The 17567-nt window shown below is 50.1% G+C and overlaps 1 protein-coding gene across 1 annotated transcript; it reads right to left on the bottom strand.

Moving 5' to 3' along the window:
• Positions 1–2656: 2656 nt before the first annotated feature.
• nr1d4b (nuclear receptor subfamily 1, group D, member 4b) lies at positions 2657–14025 on the bottom strand. Its single transcript, XM_060068434.1, is given in 10 exon segments — positions 2657–4051; positions 4218–4428; positions 4547–4732; positions 4871–5338; positions 5340–5461; positions 7067–7211; positions 7679–7767; positions 8181–8217; positions 8219–8496; positions 13461–14025. Coding segments are annotated over 10 exon segments (1749 nt in total). The 5' UTR covers positions 13477–14025; the 3' UTR covers positions 2657–3854.
• Positions 14026–17567: the final 3542 nt, after the last annotated feature.

The following is a 17567-nucleotide window of genomic DNA, read 5'->3' as shown; positions in this document are numbered from 1 at the left end:
GACCAATTTATATTATGCAGAATTATGTGAAATTTTAGCAATGAAGAGTACACTAGTATGTTGTCTATTATGTTGCATAAAAACAAGAGTAAGGGCAATCGATTCTTTTTAAAATATGCTGTTTCATTCGTCCCGCATGTGTGTTTCAAACGTCCCGACTAGGCGGGGCGTTTGAAACAAATGTCAACTTACGTTCAATGTTAAAAAACAGCTCGATCATCCAATATATGTATTAAATTTCACTTGTAACTAAGAGAACACACCTGTGAGTTGTTGATCACATGTTAAAATTATTTGTATACGTAACGTCATCTTTGAAAAAGACGTTTAACTGAAAAGTGTTTCAATCAACCCGGCTCTGCCCTAATTCTAATAATTTGTCATATTAGGGATCACACAGATAATTCAAGATGAGATTCTGTGAATATATTGTGCCATACCTCTGGTTGGTTTCGACCTATTTGCCGCAAAAAGGGTCTCAACGCATTTATGGTCGCGATCTAGTCGGTCAGCCTGCCAGAGCCAGCAGCCAGCCGCAGACAGCGGCCAGCCGTGGCTGGACTGTCGTCGCAGCCAGCCAGCCGATACCAGCCAGGCGTCGCAGCCCGTCATTAAGTCGTATAATTATCATACCATCGTACTAAATCATACTAACATGTTAAAATGAAAGAGGCCGATTGCGTCAATAAGTTTGACTAAAAGAGCAAAAATATATCTGACCGTGGAGAGAATCAAACACCCGCCCATTTGATAACTAAACTAGCATCACTACCGCTTGCACCACTGTGGCATTGACTTGCAATTGTTACACTTATATTAAACTATATCACTCTATAACGAAGAACTTTGTACATAATATACCTTATTAGGCACACATTTAATTGTAGGCATGACATTTAACAAAACAAATAGGCTATAATATATAAATAGGCCTACATTATTTGAATACGCCCCAAATTACAACTAATATATTTTATTGATACTGATAGAGCAACGATTTCAGAATTTTAAATTGTAATTCAATCGAAAAATATTAAAATAATATTAGCCATAAAAACCTTTCTGGTAGGCCTACTTCAACCCTCCCAAAAAAAACGTTAATAACATGCAAATTAAGATTAAGCAGATATAACGACCGCCCATAGACTTTGAGCGACCAAACCAGCGACCACAGCGACTGAAAGCAGCCAGAAGAGCGACCAACACAGTTGGCCACTCAGAGCTCGGCCTTCCTCTAATAAGATGGGGCGTTCCTTTAAACTGCCGATGTGGTGTGATGATCATGATCATTCAGCCCTGTCAAAAGTACAACTTCAAGTAAACCAGATACAATTTAGGGAGTCCATTCAGAATTTATTCCAAAGGCTGGTGTCTTCCACAACTCTCCAGCTCTCCCACTTAGTGATGCTTGAACTGATGTGTGTGGGTAGACATTATTCGAAAATAAATTCTTCATTCATTATTTTTCGTCCTTTGTTTTTTTGTTGATTAGCTAGAATCATGTGAATGGTCATGCCATGGTGTTTTCTCAAACTTCATTCACTGTTATGTTAAGTCATTTGAACGGATGTATGGTACTGTTCGACCACCAGGGGGCAGCCGGCGCCGCGTCGGGAGCGCGTCCTGCGGGAACAAATACCTCCTCCTAAAAGGGTCTCCGGTGTTTCTCGCCACAGCAGAATGACGTGCTGCTGCTTATGGAATTTGATTCCGTAAGTAATTTGTGCCCCTAACCTTTATGGCCTGAGCCGGTTCCAAACTGGCAAATGTCACGGCGTTGGCCGGCGTCAGTCTTGGCTATTTCGGGTCGGCCGGCAGGTGGTGCGTAGAGACACCTCCACAGTCTCACGGCTCGCCTTTCCATTTTCCATGATCCGCTATGGATTAGATGACAAGATAACATGCCTACCGTAGGCATGGGCTTTATTCACCAGACAAGTAGAGCTCTTTAGACGTCCTGTCATCCTAGAGTCCTACTGGGAGTGAGCGCACTGAACCAGTGCAGTCCTACTGGGAGCACACTGAACCAGTTCAGAATAACAGTGGTTCTGATGACCTGCTATTATCCTTATCCTGTTACATTTAGCCAATCCCGGCATATATGTCCCACTAATTATTTATGTGGGAAAATTGAATGCGTTTTATGATGAATTTTTATTAAATATGGCAACAGAAATTAAATGCGTAAAATGATCTTCGCTTTGTTGGACTATTACGAAGGAAATAAACCCTGGATTACGTAAAGAATCTGTTTTCTACCGCAGTCTACCAGTGGGTTAAATATTCATAGCATTAATCTGACTAAGAATTGAACTCGATGTTACCGCACTATTCTAAAACAGAAATTATTCAACGTTACACGGTAAATTACCGTTAATGCTTCACCTGTAATGTCATAAAACATGGATTCAGTTATTGGGTGTTACAATCAATGGAACCGAGATCTCATTTATCTTTCTCTGAATTTATCAAATAACACCATGAACTATTGTGCCCTAAAGGAAAATCGAAGGATATGCTCCTATATATACTGTTACTATATATAACTATTCCTATAGTGCGTAATGAGGCTGACGTCCTTCTGTTGCTATGCGACGCCTCATCAGCATGCTCGGTAAAGTGCATCCAACAAGGAAACATGGTGACACAGCAGCAGTGCTATATAACGTAGTTTAATTATAGTACATACGACATAAACCATTTACAAAATATTCACAATGAGAGTATTCACAATACATTTTGCTTATAGAGATTTAATAGGTCTGCAATGTTGTCTTTTTCTTTTGAATATGGCATCAATGTGTTGACGCGACCGACTTGGTACAATAATTAGCTTCTAGCTTCGTATAGTTATGCAAGAAAAATTGCAATGAGTAAGAACCAATTTTATATATATGATTATACACAGAATTTACAACAAAAAGACCTTGACATGTAAACCATCCACCTTGGTCTAAAATGACCAATCATTTCTCTCCGATCACTGAATACAAATGCATCGCAATTGACGTCACGTCATAAAAATGTTTCTCTCAAATGCATTTCCACTTCAATTCCAAATTGAAATTCTTCATAAAGATTTACAAAAACTGACAGTATGAAAATAGCTTAGATCATTTCACCAGTGCATAAACCAGCCGCCAACACTTGAAAGGACACGTTTCTATTGCTATAATATATCTATATAGGTTCCAGAAGTAGCCTGAAGCATGAAAAGTGCATTCTTGTTTGTTTAGCATGAATGTGTCGTATTATATCACTGTTCATGAGTAAGTGTCCCGGGTTCCCCCGGTCTCCCAGACTGCCCGGCGCCGTCGCCCCCTAGAGGCGAAGCCGTTCCACTACACATGCAGATCACATGAGACCCTCTCCGGTCTGAGTCCTGGTCCTGGGGGGAGAGGCCGCGGTCGATGGAGCGGAGAAGGAGGAGGAAGAGGAGTGCGGATTCGGTCCTTGTGAGGAGTCGGATGAAGACAGGGATCTGGAAGCGGATTGGACAGAACCAGTTGTGAGTGGCAGGTACCGGAGGAGCAGGAAGGAGGGGGCGGGACTCCAGCCCCCGGCTGTCACTCAGTCCTCTCTCTCTCTCTCTCTCTCTCTCTCTCTCTCTCTCTCTCTTCGTCCCCCCTCACCCCCGAGTCCTCTCAAGCGTAGCGCCAGAGTTCAGCGCGGCGCGGCGTGGCGCCCGGCGTCTGTCTGTCACGCGGCGTCCGGGGGGTCCTGCAGTGATGGAGGAGTGGGTGGCGGAGGGGGGAGGGAGGGAGGGAGGGGGGGGGGGAGGGGCGATTGGGGGGAGGGAGGGGGGGGGAGCGTCTCCCCACACCTGCCTGTGCCACCGGCCGGCGCTGCCCATCTCAGGGGTCTATGCGGAAGGCCAGCAGCTTGTCCGAGTGCTGGATGTTGAGGGTGCGCAGGTCGGGCAGCCGCAGCAGCAGCTTGGGGAACAGGGTCGAGTCGTCGGGCCGGCGGTGCGACATCAGCGAGCGCAGGGCCTTGATCAGGTTCTCCTGGAGCTGCTCCACCGCCGCGACCTCCACGATGCCGGAGCGGTCTGCGCGAGGACGGCAAAACAAAACCCGGGGGTTAGACACAACAGCCCGGGTGCGCTCACACACGGCCCACCGCGGTGACGTGCGCGGTGGTTCGACGTGCGTGGGCAATGACGCAGGCGGCAGGAGGGGGGGGGGGGGGGGGGGGGGGGGGGGGGGGGCTCTTACCGGCTGACACCAGCACCACGGCCATGAAGAGGGCCATCTCGTCGGGCTCCAGCCCCAGCTGGCCAAGCTTCTCGCTGAAGTCGAACATGGCGTCCAGGAGGCAGCCCATGCCCAGGGCCCTGAGGGACGCCAGCGAGTACGTCTGGCCGTTCAGGAACGTCACCGTCCGCTCCTTGGGGTCGAACAGCGAGCAGAACCTCACCATGAGCACCTGAGGAACCACGGAGGGGGGTGGCGCCGTTAGACACAGGTGGAGGAGCACCCAAAACATAAATCTGACCCCGTGACACCACCCGACCCCGGGCTCTGATTGGAGGATTCGGTCGTACCTGGAAGGTGCCGGACTTGAGCAGCATGACCTGGTCGTGCTGCTCCAGACTCTGGAAGCCCGGGATGCTCTTGGCGAACTCCACCACCTCCTTGACGGCGGGGGTGAAGCACTGGGAGAAGGACTCCCACACCTCCTGGCTGGAGCGGCTGGAAGGGGCCACGGGGCACGCGTTCAGGGGACAGGCCTGGAGCGGGAGGAGGAGCAGGAGGAGAGAGGAGAGAGGTTAGAAGCTGCTCTCCCGAGTTGGTACCAGCAGAACCTCACACACATAACCTCCTCTGAACTTTGGTGTTCGACTAAGATTCACCGGAGTGTTCCTCACCAGCACTTTGGCTCCTCCACTCAGCTTCCACGGACAGGAAGTCTGCTTCTGCGTCTCGCCGGCGGCGGAGAAGACGTTCTGATTGGCCGGCGCGGGATGCGAGGAGGAAGTGGCCCCGGTGACGGGGCACTGGCTCTGATTGGGCGCCAGCGTGTACGTGTACTTTGCGTTGTCCGTGGCGGCTCCGGCGGGCTTCTTGTTGACGTTGGCGGGGCAGTGGGTGGGGAGGTGGTAGCCGGACGGGACCCCCTGGAACTGGGACTGGGACTGAGGCTGGGGGACGCCCGCGGAGTGGGGCGTGGGGAAGTCTTGCGACACGCCGCTGAAGCACGAGGCAGAGCTGTTGTCGTTGCTGTGGTTGCCGGTGGCCTCCATCTTGAGGGGCTTCTCCTCACAGTTCATGAAGGTGTTGTGGTAGGACGGGCCGCCGGCCCCCCTCGCCGGGCCGCCCCTCGGGGCCGCCGGCGATCTCGGGGGGCGCGGACGCCTCCGTCTCCATGGAGACCGTCTCGTTGAGGCTGTTCATGTAGCTCTGCATCTCGTCCAGCAGGCGCTGCTTCTCCCGCTTGGGGATGCGACCGAAACGGACGGCTGCAGGGAATCGACAGGAGGGAGGGGGGGGGGGTTAGACGCGGTGGAGGGGGTCAGCCGCAGGTCGACACCGCCTCGGTCCCTGAGCGGCAGCACCCAGCAGGGTTGACACCCGGGCACTGGACGGGGTCAACTCTCAGAAGCACCAGGGCTCCGTCGGACCACACTTTGACATCCACACAATCACCAGGGGGCATTTTTACTACATGTTTCTGCTCTTTTGGTTATTTTGTCCCCAGCACCACGACTACAGTATCACTGCAGTCCGAACCCCCTCCCTTCCTCTTCCGCCGAGCCCTCCATCCTCCACATCCCTCCATCCTTAACCTCCCTCCCTCCCTCCCTCCCTCCCTCCCTCCCTCTCGCCTCCTGCATCCTAACCTCCCTCCGTCAGGCTGGGAACAGATAGCCGCTCCTCCTCTGGAAAATCTATTTATAGAATCCTGCTACAGTATTCTGCACCAATCTCTCCCCCCTCTCCCCCTCTCCCTCCTTCTTCCTCCCATCTCCAGAGTGGAGCACGGTAAGTAGGTCACTAGGTCGACAGGAGTGTTCCGTGATGTCATTACCGGAGTGACAGATCCAGACAACCAGTGGGGCGGGGGACGAAGGTTGAACAAGACAAACGTGGGCCGAGTTCCAACGATTGCTTTGCGTACTAAAGATCAATAGATAGGGAGCAAGGGAGCAAGGGAGCGAGGTGGGAGTGGATGGCCAAGGAGGACAACAGGGAGCCATGAATCGGGTGCGTGACCCCAGGCCAACTCTGTTGTTCATTACACCGGCCTCACTTCTCCTTATCTGTCCTTATCTGCAAGCCAGCGTTTCCATAGAGTGGCGTAAAAAAAATGCCTGATAAATTATTAATTCCTGAGTATGGAAATTATGAATAAGAAAAATGAACGCGTTAACGAGAGGACTGTTATTCTCTCGCTCCCCTCCCTTCCTTGCATGTCTGTCTTTTTTTGGGTCATCTAAAAATGTTTGCTCCAGATGTACAGAGGATGATTTATGGGAGCCTAGTTCAGTCACATCCCAGAAGGGAGGGAGGGAGGGAGTGAAGAGAGAGGGACGGAGGGAGGGATAGAGAGGGAGATAAGGAGGGACGTAGAGGGAGAGAGGGGGAGAGAGAGACAGAGAGCGAGAGAGGTACAGCAAGAGACAGAGAGGAGGGAGAGGGAGGGAGAGAGAGGGAGGGAGAGCGAGAAGGTGATAGAGAAAGAGGGTGAGCGAGAGAGAGGGAAAGAGGGAGAGAGAGGTGTGCGGCAGGGAAACTGCATAGGGGTGCAGCTCTGTGCCAATGTCTCTGTCCTCATTCCAGGACTACGAAGGTGATTAACGACTGAATCCCATCCCAGAGAACGCTTGGCTAAATGTGTCCGCACACGTCTGAGTGCAGGGCACAAAATAAAACTGGGTGTGACAAACCATTAACTTTTTACGATTTACTTTAGTCCAACACGTTGCCTCCATTTCCCCCCCCCCCCCCCCCCCCCCCCCCCCCGCCCGCCTTGGCAAGCTGTGTTCCACCCTGACGGACGACGGTGGGGCTCCCGGTGGGGGTCCCGGTGTCTGGTGTCATGGAGACTAGGTGTGGGGACGTACCGTCTCGGGACATGCCCACGGAGAGACACTTCTTGAAGCGGCAGTGCTGACAGCGGTTGCGGTTCATGCGCATGATGAGGCAGTTCTCGTTCTTCACGCACATCTTGTAGTGGATGTTCTGCTGGATGCTGCGTCGGAAGAAGCCCTGAGGAACCACAACACCGTCAGTCAAGGAGCTCAGCGGGTTCAGTGAGGATATCAACAACACTGATCAATACATTTACAGTTAGGGCATTTACCAGACGGTTTAATCACAAGCAACTTACAATAAGTGCATTTGTCAGAAGAAAGATAAACAACAATATATCGCTGTCGGTACAGTAAGGATGTTCATAGGACCAAGTACCAAGCACTAACAATCACTAGGTTAACCCATTCCCTGTACACAACAAAGATAACTAGGATAAGATGCTACACAATGCTAAGCACTATTTAAAGTTTTAACATACAATAAATCTGTACATTAAGTTTCAGGACGAACAACATACTAAAAGTGTGTTAGAGGGGTGTGGGGGGGGGGGGTAATGGGGAGGCGATACAGATTCGAGGTGAACTCTGAACAAGTGGGTCTTGATAGATGGTATTGGTCTTATCTCCATCGTGGGGTCTCACCTTGCAGCCCTCACAGGCGTGGACGCCGTAGTGGAAGCCCGACGCAATGTCGCCACACACCTTGCATAGGAGCACCATGCCTCCGGTCTCTGTGGGAGGGGGGGTGGGGGGGAGGGAGGGACAAGGTTAAGACCGACCTCTGACAGTAGACTAGTCTAGGCATGTGTCAAGTCTAAAGGCTTAGTGATGGTTCCACGTCGACCCAACACAAGAGGGTTTACGGACCCATTACGTCCTTGCAGACCCACTTTGCTTCCTGACTTATCCCTCCCAAATATTGGGAGGGGGCACGTCGAAGCCGAAGCTGAGGCACCGCAGCAACAAGGGCTGTGATTGGTCTGTTCATTAAAACCCGACGCAGAACCAAAACAGGTTCACGACTGCGTTGAGGCGTCCGCGTGGTCATCGCAGCTGCGTTGACGACGTTGAACCAGAACAAAAGCCTGAACTCCAGCTTCACCACGAGGGCACTGGGAGAGCGACATCCACAGGTGGTGCTTACTGGTGAAGGTGCCGGTGAACCCGCAGGGTCTCTTTCCCGGCGATGGGGTGGGTGTAGGAGGCGGGGCCGCCGGCGGCGGGAGGGGGGTTGGCCCCCACCACCTCGGGGAACTGGAAGACGGTCTTGGGGGAGGGGGGCGCGGGGTAGGGCTCCCCGCCGGGCTTCAGGGCGCCGATCTCCTGGAAGGAGACGGCCTCGGGGGAGGAGGGCTGCGAGTGTGAGGAGGGGGACTGGGTCTGGTATCCGCTGGACGGGCTGCCCGGGCTGGGGCTGGGGCTGGCGCTGCCGGAGGAGCCCGCGTACAGGATGACACCACCTGGGGAGAGGCGGGGAGAGAGAGGGAGAGGGGGGAGGCACATGCTCAGTTCAGCGGTCCACATCCAGGGCTATAAAGGGACCGGGGAGAGCAATGTAGGCTATAAAGGGACCGGGGAGAGCAATGTAGGTCAGCAGCGCTGCACAACGCTCCACTTTGATATCAATGGGTCCAATGTGTCTCTCACTCCCACAGACTTAGTGTTATCCGGGCTCCTGTGTAATGGAAAGCGCCGCGGTCTGTTACGCGTGCAAGAGGACACCGAGCAGGGCTCCTGATCCACATCGCCGGCCCGCACGCAGAACCCGGACAGCTAAGCCGCTGCAGCAATCTCATTGGACACTGTCCAAGAGGGAATCTTCTAGATGCTTAGGAGTTGCCCACAGTTTAAGATTATGAAATGTAGTAATTTTTTTGATATTTCATTATCCAAATAGCATATTATAATTTATTATGGAAGTGTGTGTATTCTAAATAACTACCAATCATATTTAAATAAAAAGGCTTTCCTATAAATATATTGAAATGCAAGTCATAAAAGGGGATCTATATGTCATTCACAAACGGCGGACAGTGGGTCGCTTTATAACAAAGCGTGATGACAAACATTACATGTAATCGTGCCTTTTGTTCGCATCGTTTAACGCATGTGACGTAACGGTGTCCTACTACGCAGCACGGAGCCCGCAGCTCACGTGTACTGGTGCACCACCAGCAGCAGCCCCGCTCGCTCGCGGCTGCTCTCACAGGCTCGAGCGGCCACCTGACCGCGAGCTCACATGTCCTCCTGACACAGTTCCCGCCCCCGTCACACGGCTCTTTGCGCAGTCCCTTTGCGCAGTCCCGTGCAGACAACAGCAGCAGAACAACAACAGGCAGCGGGGAGATCGCGTGCAAAGGAGGGGGCTTTAACGACCGGGCACGGAGGCACGAGAGGCTGGCGGGAGAAGAAGCGTACATTCCTCTGAGTCACCGGAAGCCGGCGGGGCGGGAGCCATACATGGGCTCGTTATTTCGGGCTTTACGATAAAAACCGTTTTTCGATCTCGGTCACGTTCGACGAGAAGGATTAACCGTTAATAATTAAATTGATTAAGCTCCATATTCTTATGTCACGCTTTTTAAGCCGATCGTTCGTTTATATGTATCTATATATTTGTATCGATATAGGCCTACACACCAAAGCTTGTTTGGTACTATATTATCGGAGATGTGAATGTAGGCGGTTAAACAGATCTGCTACACTGTAAAGCTCACAAAACAGTAAATCAGAAGATGTGCTATAACCACTATTACGGGCATCTTTAAATAACCGCTGTGTAGACGTTGTATTTCCAGGAAAGTCCTTCAGAGCACGTTTTCCCAGCGAGACCTTGACACATCCGTGGAAAGCCCTCCCCCGGCTCTCCCTTTCTTCCCTCCCCCGGCTCTCCCTTCCCTGAAAACACGTGCAGCGTCGGGAGCCTCTTAACCGCTTGGCAGGCACGTGTCAACACTGGCGCGCGGATGACTCACTTGACCGTTGGTGCGCGGTCCTCCCAGAGCCCACATCTCGGCCCTGACTTTCGAGGACTTACAGTAAACATGAACAACATGCCTGAACTCGTCGGGGAAATGCTAACATTTCCAGTGTTTGTAATGATAATCTAAACATAATAATGATACCCCTTTATCGACAACGTTCAAGAGTACCGATGGAGCAGGTGTCAAACTCTATAGAGTTCTTCTGGGAGTCAGAGCACAGGTTCAAACAGATGACATGTACATACGGGCACAGCCATTGTACCCACAGAGAGAGAGAGAGAGAGAGAGAGAGAGAGAGAGAGAGAGAGAGAGGAGAGAGAGAGAGAGAGAGAGAGAGAGAGAGAGAGAGAGAGAGAGAGAGAGAGAGAGAGAGAGAGAGAGAGAGAGAGAGAGTGTGTGTGTGTGTGTGTGAATGCGTGTGTCTGTGTGTTTGTATAGTGTGCATCCCAATGTGTGTGTGTGGGGTGTGTGTGTGTGCTCACCCTAAACACACACACACACACACTAACATTGAGGGACGTACACACACGAACACACCCACACACACACTGTACAATAGCCGTGCCCATATGCAATCCCCCTTTGTGCTGCCTGTTCAGATCCAGCCCTTGGCACATGCTGGGACAGGTGACTCATTTCCGTGACAAGCCTTTGTCGTGTTATCCAGGTCAGTTGTTCTCAGTGTTTGCATTCATGAGGGTGTGTGTGCCGAGGCCTGCCAACAGCCAGGCCGACCGCTCGATAACGAGGTAAACAGAAGAAGCTACTAGGACCAGGTCAAACTCTTTGAGGCGTTTACAGAGCGATTAGCCTGAGACTGCTACAGGCTAGCTGGCTAAACGCTAGGCTAGCATCCTCCACCTAAACCCATTAGGCTGGACGGTTACACAAACGTAACCCACTGCTCCATATAGCACGTTATGGTGACCCTAAGGTCTTTAATTATATCCTGTTTATAAAGGTGTGGGTCGCAGTTTAAAATAATGCGTCCCATTCACTTTTTAAACTCCTGTATTGGTTAACAGAACAGCAAATTATGTTGTCAGCACAAAATAAAAGGTTATGAAGGGGTTTCAGTTATAAGCATTTATTAAATTAGCATTTTATGAAGCTTAACTCTTGCGTGAGTTCAAAGAACAGCCAATTATGTTGTTGGTACAAATATATAAAGTTATGAAACGGTTTTAATTATTTCTTAGCATTTATTAAATGAGCATTTATTAAGCTATATTTGAGGCCTTGTTTGCCTCAAATTTGCCTTCTTAAGGTTACAGTAAAAGCAGTGATTCATGACTTTTCCTGACCTCTTTGTTAAAATACACATGCTGAATATATCCAAGATAAGATAAGATAAGGGCCCGGGGGTGACCATAACATTGAAGGGCTTCTCGTGGGTTACAGGATTTAAAGGAGGTCGGATGAGGCAGAGAGGCTGGTACCTCCCACCCAGTGACCAGTCTCCCAGTGACCAGGCTCCCAGTGACCACTCTCCCAGTGACCAGATTCCCAGGGACCAGTCTCCCAGTGACCAGGCTCCCAGTGACCAGGCTCCCAGTGACCACTCTCCCAGTGACCAGATTCCCAGGGACCAGTCTCCCAGTGACCAGATTCCCAGTGACCAGTCTCCCAGTGACCAGATTCCCAGTGACCAGTCTCCCAGTGACCAGTCTCCCAGTGACCAGATTCCCAGTGACCAGTCTCCCAGTGACCACTCTCCCAGTGACCAGATTCCCAGTGACCAGTCTCCCAGTGACCAGACTCCCAGTGACCAGTCTCCCAGTGAACACACTCCCAGGGACCAGCCTCCCAGTGACCAGACAGTGAACACACTCCCAGCGAGCGGAGAGGAATCCCCGTGCATCTCCGTGGGAGGCGGAGGGAGCACCGCGTACTGTGGGCGGGGCGTCGCTGTTTATCACGCGCGGCGGCACGTGGACACCGAAGCTGATACACGTGCTGCTTGCGCGAGCCCGAGGCGGGCAAGGTGCGTATTAGCGTCCAAACGCATAACGACGCCCCGTACGTGAAATACGACTGCCCGTACTACGGGAAGCCATCAGGAGAGGGATTCACTCCAACATCCGTCAGTCGAACCGTGCCAGCCGTATGTAGGTCAGGCGCGCGGCGGGTTATGAACCACAGCTCAACCCACATGTGCCCATATTAGGAAAGGGCGAAACGAACCCAAAACGTCCGTAGACTGTCAGTCACACCATTTACTCTGGGAATGGATAACACCGTAGTCAGTGATAACGTTTACTGATACGAGGGGAATGTTAAGGGCTTTGGGTCGACAGGTGCATGCCATCGCCGAGTGAAAGTTTGAATGAACACATGAGCGCGCATAACATCTGGTCGACGCCCACGACCGGAACGTCACGATTCACGTCTTTGGCTCCGTGTTTTCGTGGCCTTCGCTTCACGGCCATGGGAGTGGGGCACTAGGAAAGTATTGTTTTGACTCACATCTTGAGAGAGAGTGTGTGTGTGTGTGTGTGTGTGTGTGTGTGTGTGTGTGTGTGTGTGTGTGTGTGTGTGTGTGTGTGTGTGTGTGTGTGTGTGTGTGTGTGTGTGCGCGTGTGCGTGTGCGTGTGCGTGTGTTGGCTTCTTGACGTAGACCTGTACGCACATGCGTGGGAATGACTGCGCGCTCACAGAGGGGGGGGCGTTTACAGAATGCGCTGATCTACACCGAGACGCACCGAGACATACCGAGAAGCACCGAACCTGATGCTGTCCAACACGACAACATACAGGACACGCGTCCCCCGCTGCGAGACACACCAACACACTGCGTATAAAAACTGCAACCAAACACAGACACTTCATCGCTGTAGCAGATCATTTAAAAATGTTATAACACTTTCACGGCCGTGCAGTGCACTGCCTTTGTCCGGGGCCGTTTGGGGTCACACTGCACGTCACTGGATGTACACTTACACAACCGCATCGGTCGCAAGAACAGCACCGACAATACGGTACAAATAACATGACACACACCATATGGAAAAAATACTACGGAATCAATTAAAAAGTACAAATCCTATGCTGCAAAATAATTGTATACTGCTAAATAATATAGTACTAAATAATAAAGTACAAATCCTATGGTAGATGGACCAGCGCTGCCTGCCCAATAAACCCGGATTATGAGTGTACAGACCATGTAAAGACCAAGTTATCCATAACGCGATGTTCCAATCAATAAGGACCTGTCCATAGCTGTCACCCAACCTGTTACTGTCCAGTCTCAGCATACTGTAAGAAACATTCAACAGACGCCCCCGGTTATGTGATCAATAGTTATAAAGATAATGCTTGAATCACTCACTTATACAACAGGTTCATGCGCACCGATCATCCAAACCCTTCACGCTAGGCAGCCAGTGTACAGCTCAGAAAAATTGAAAAACGAATTAAGATTTAATGCTGAGACTCACCAGGACTATTCTCCATAATTCCGTATAGTGGTCTTCTTCAGTACGTGGTTTGGTCTACTGGGTGAGGGTCTTCCTCAGGAGCTGGGGAGACGTAGCAGTCCGGACCACCATGTGGAGTGGGTCCCAGAAAGTAGAGCAGAACCCTTTAGATCAAAGAGGTTCAGATAAATTGATTACAGTCCCGTGATCGATCAGAGCGCTGCGGGACCGGAGCCGTAACCTACAGGCGTCCTGTACTGGGATGAGTGCTCGGATGAGGTCTGAGGTTTGGCTTCCACGCGCGTCACTACGAGCACACCAGGAGACCTGCGTGCGCGCGAGCAGCCAGAACACTCCGCCCACTGGGACCAGCACGTTTCCAGGTGGCCAAGAAATGTGACCAGTTGTGTGTCCCCGTTCCGTGTCCCTTCAAACCCCCCGCTGTTTGTTTATGTATCAGAGTCTCCCTCTCCCTCTCTCCCTCTCTCTCCCCCCGAGCTCGCGCACGCCCCCGCGGTCCTCCTCGCGTCCTGATTGGCGGAGCTCTGCGCGCGGAGCCGAGGCGTCGGAATGCTGGTGAAGCTCAGCCGCATGTGCTCGTGGCATGTGAGCCGCCCCGCTCTCTGTCCTACTGACACACATTTTATGCTAATGACCTGGGCGGGGCTTGCGCGCTTGGGCTGCGGTAGGAAGCGCGAGCACATGCGGAGGGGCGGGGCTAAGCGTGACCGCGGCTCCGCCCACAGTGGCCCCCGTCCACGTGTCACGTTTCGGGGTTTCGGGAGAAATGTTCTATTAATCCATTTAACAAGACGTGGACAGGGTGCTACAGTCGGTCTGGACCAATGGGTACATGATGGGACGGGGGCTACTGTCCCAAAACACAGGCACGCTAACCAGTACCGGAGAAATGTCCTACCAGTAGTCCTCGTAACATGCGCTGTGCTGGCGGATGCTGAATGTAGGTCAGCGTCTCAGATCCGTGTCAGTGTTGACGGTCTCGTGTTTCCTATCGATGATGAGATATGAACGAAGCATGAATGCATCTCTGCACAGAGCGACGCACTGTTGATGGAGACGTGCGATGCGGGGTTTACATTAATGTGTACATTATAATTTGTGATGAATAAGAATCGCTCTGTGACCTACATCGTGTTACACATGCGCTATAATCAGCGGGTTGGATAAGCAGTGGTTGTATAACGGTGGCCCTTTGACCTACATTCACGACCCCTGTTCTAGTAACAGTGTTTAGAAGAAGTCGTTGTATAATACGGATATGGCTATTAAACAAGTACGCCACAGAAATAGATGCAACTTGACTCCGTTATTAATGCAACAGCGCCACACCCTGGACAATGACGGCAGTGATGGAAATGTGCAACTGTATAATGTATATATAGAGAGAGACAGAGAGAGAGGCAACTCACTAATTATATCATATATAACACTTTAATCATAACAGGAGGGACATCATAGATTGTCTAATGGGAAGACGGGTTCTGACTACATCCCATGCGGCCAAACTAGTTAACAGAACAGGGCTAATACAAATAAAAATTATCATTAAATAGCCTTTAAAACAAATCAATACATAAAAGCATGATCAACTGCAATCAAATGTGGAAGAGATCGTATATACATAAGTACATAAGCTGCTGGACCGGATGGTGTGACGGGGAGAGTGCTGAGAGACTGCGCTGACCAACTGGTTGATGTCTTCACTGATATATTCAACCAGTCCCTGTCCCAGTGCAAGATCCCACCCTGCCTGAAGTCCTCCACAATCATTCCTCTACCAAAAAAGACTACTGTCAGCAGCCTCAACGCCTACCGGCCGGTGGCCCTAACGCCAGTCGTCATGAAGTGTTTCGAGAAACTAGTCCGGAGCCACATCACAACAAGCCTGCCAACCACTTCTGACCCCCACCAGTTTGCATACAGGGCAAAACAGGTCTACAGAGGACGCCATAGCCACCGCGCTCCACCCCACGCTGCAACACGTGGAACATCAGGGGGAGCTACGCCAGGCTGCTCTTCATAGACTTCAGCTCTGCCTTCAATACCATCATGCCAAACAGACTTCTCACCAAACTAATGGACTTGGGACTTTCACAACCCATCTGTTATTGGATCAAAGACTTTCTGACAGAGCGCTCCCAGAGAGTTAGAGTAGGTTGCCCATCTTTCCTCTGCACTTGGCATCAGCACCGGCTCCCCACAGGGCTGCGTGCTGAGCCCCCTACTCTCTACACACCAATGACTGCATCCCCAGCCAGCCCAGCAATACCATCATTAAGTTTGCGGATGATACAACAGTGGTGGGGCTCATCTCAGGTGGGGATGAGACTGCATATAGGGAGGAGGACCAAAGACTGTCTACATGGTGTGCGGAGAACAACCTCATCCTCAACACCTCAAAGACCAAAGAGCTGATCATTGATTATAGGAGGAATGAGCCGGCCGTTCAGCCATACACATTCAGGAGGACCTGACCTGGACAATAAACACCAAGGCACTTATGAAAAAGGCCCAACAGAGACTGTATTTCCTAAGGATCCTCAGGAAGAACAATCTTCAGGAGAAAATGCTGATGACCTTTTATCGCTGCGCCATTGAGACTGTCCTAAGCTACGGCATCTCGCTGTGGTTTGCCAGTTGCACTGCAGCTGAGAGGAAAGCGCTCCAGAGGGTCGTAAAAACGGCACAAAAAGTCATTGGATGTCCTCTTCTCTCTCTTGAGGATGTCTACAATGGACACTGCCTCAGGAGAGCTCATAGCATCCTTAGAGACTCATCCCAGGCCATAACCTGTTTGAACTGTTGCCCTCTGGGAGGCGCTACAGGGCAATCAGATCAAAAACAAATAGGCTTAAAAACTGTTGTTATTTCTCTAAATAATGCAGAATTATAAATTATTGCATTATCATACCAATCTGACCTTTAAAATTGGCTGACAATTTAAAATATGTATATTTGTTTGAGTTCATTAACATTCTATATATCTTTTTTAAAAATAACCCTTTTCTCATTTAGTTTTTGTTTTAAAAAGCACTTATTTTGAGAGCCACTACCCCAATTTCGTTGCACTTTGTGCAATGACAGTAAAGAGATTCTGATTCTGATTCTGATATGCATAGATTAACGTTTTTGTTGTGTCTAAATACACATTTTGAATACTTCACAATGTCCAATTTCAAAGGGAAATGTGTTTTAACGTGCAATAGTAAAATAACGCGTTTTAATTTAACTCTTTGGTATTGGCCCTTTAAGGAAAGCATACTGTGTCCTGGTACAGCTCTCCTTTTGGTTAATCTTTGATCATTAAATTCCACAGACCAAGCTAGACTTCGTTCACTCGATGATTGATCGCTGACGTTGAGGTATTCTACAAGGTAAAAAGCCGAACAATTTGCCAAATGTCCAACATCATTTTCAATGGAATAACATATTTGAATGTTCATTTATTGTATGCCTATTAACTATATAACATAGTCTACATCTATATATATATGTATATATATATATATATATATATATATATATATATATGCATACTTTGAATTTAGCTAATTTACCTATTTGACCAGAAATGACTCTACCCTGCGGCCAAAACTCAGAATGTAATGGCGCGTTTAGATCGCTGGGATTTATGGGAAAAACATTTTTGCAAAGTCAGAAAGTTCTCGTAAACGACACCTCATGTCGCTCTGATGATTCTGTTCGGCAACTGGGGCCGAATCCTCGGACGCCGTCTTCCGAGTCGGAAGTCGGAAAATCTCCCGGCTTTCTTGCGGCATCTCTCGGAGGCACGCCCCCTTTATGTCTCCCAGTCTCGGAATTCTGAGAGTAGGCCGAGAGCAGTGATAGTGCTAGTTAGCACACTCAGTTTACTAGCTAAATGCGATTAAACAATTGAATACAATACAAATATAAAGTGAACATGAACCTTCCTACGTCATCGTTCAACGCGATCGTCGTTGCCAGGCAACGTTCTAAGCGATCGTCGGTTGCCAGGCAGGTTTGGAATTTTCGAACGCAGATTACGTAGGCGGTACAATTTTCGCCCCCGGTACAATTTTGGTGTGACAGCGCCTTTAATGTGGCAAATGACGTCAGATTATCGAT

This window comes from Gadus macrocephalus, chromosome 13 (genome assembly GCF_031168955.1).
Source record: "Gadus macrocephalus chromosome 13, ASM3116895v1".
NCBI lineage: Eukaryota > Metazoa > Chordata > Actinopteri > Gadiformes > Gadidae > Gadus > Gadus macrocephalus.
The sequence above is the reverse complement of the archived record's forward strand: the minus strand, read 5'-3'. Positions and strand labels throughout refer to the sequence as shown.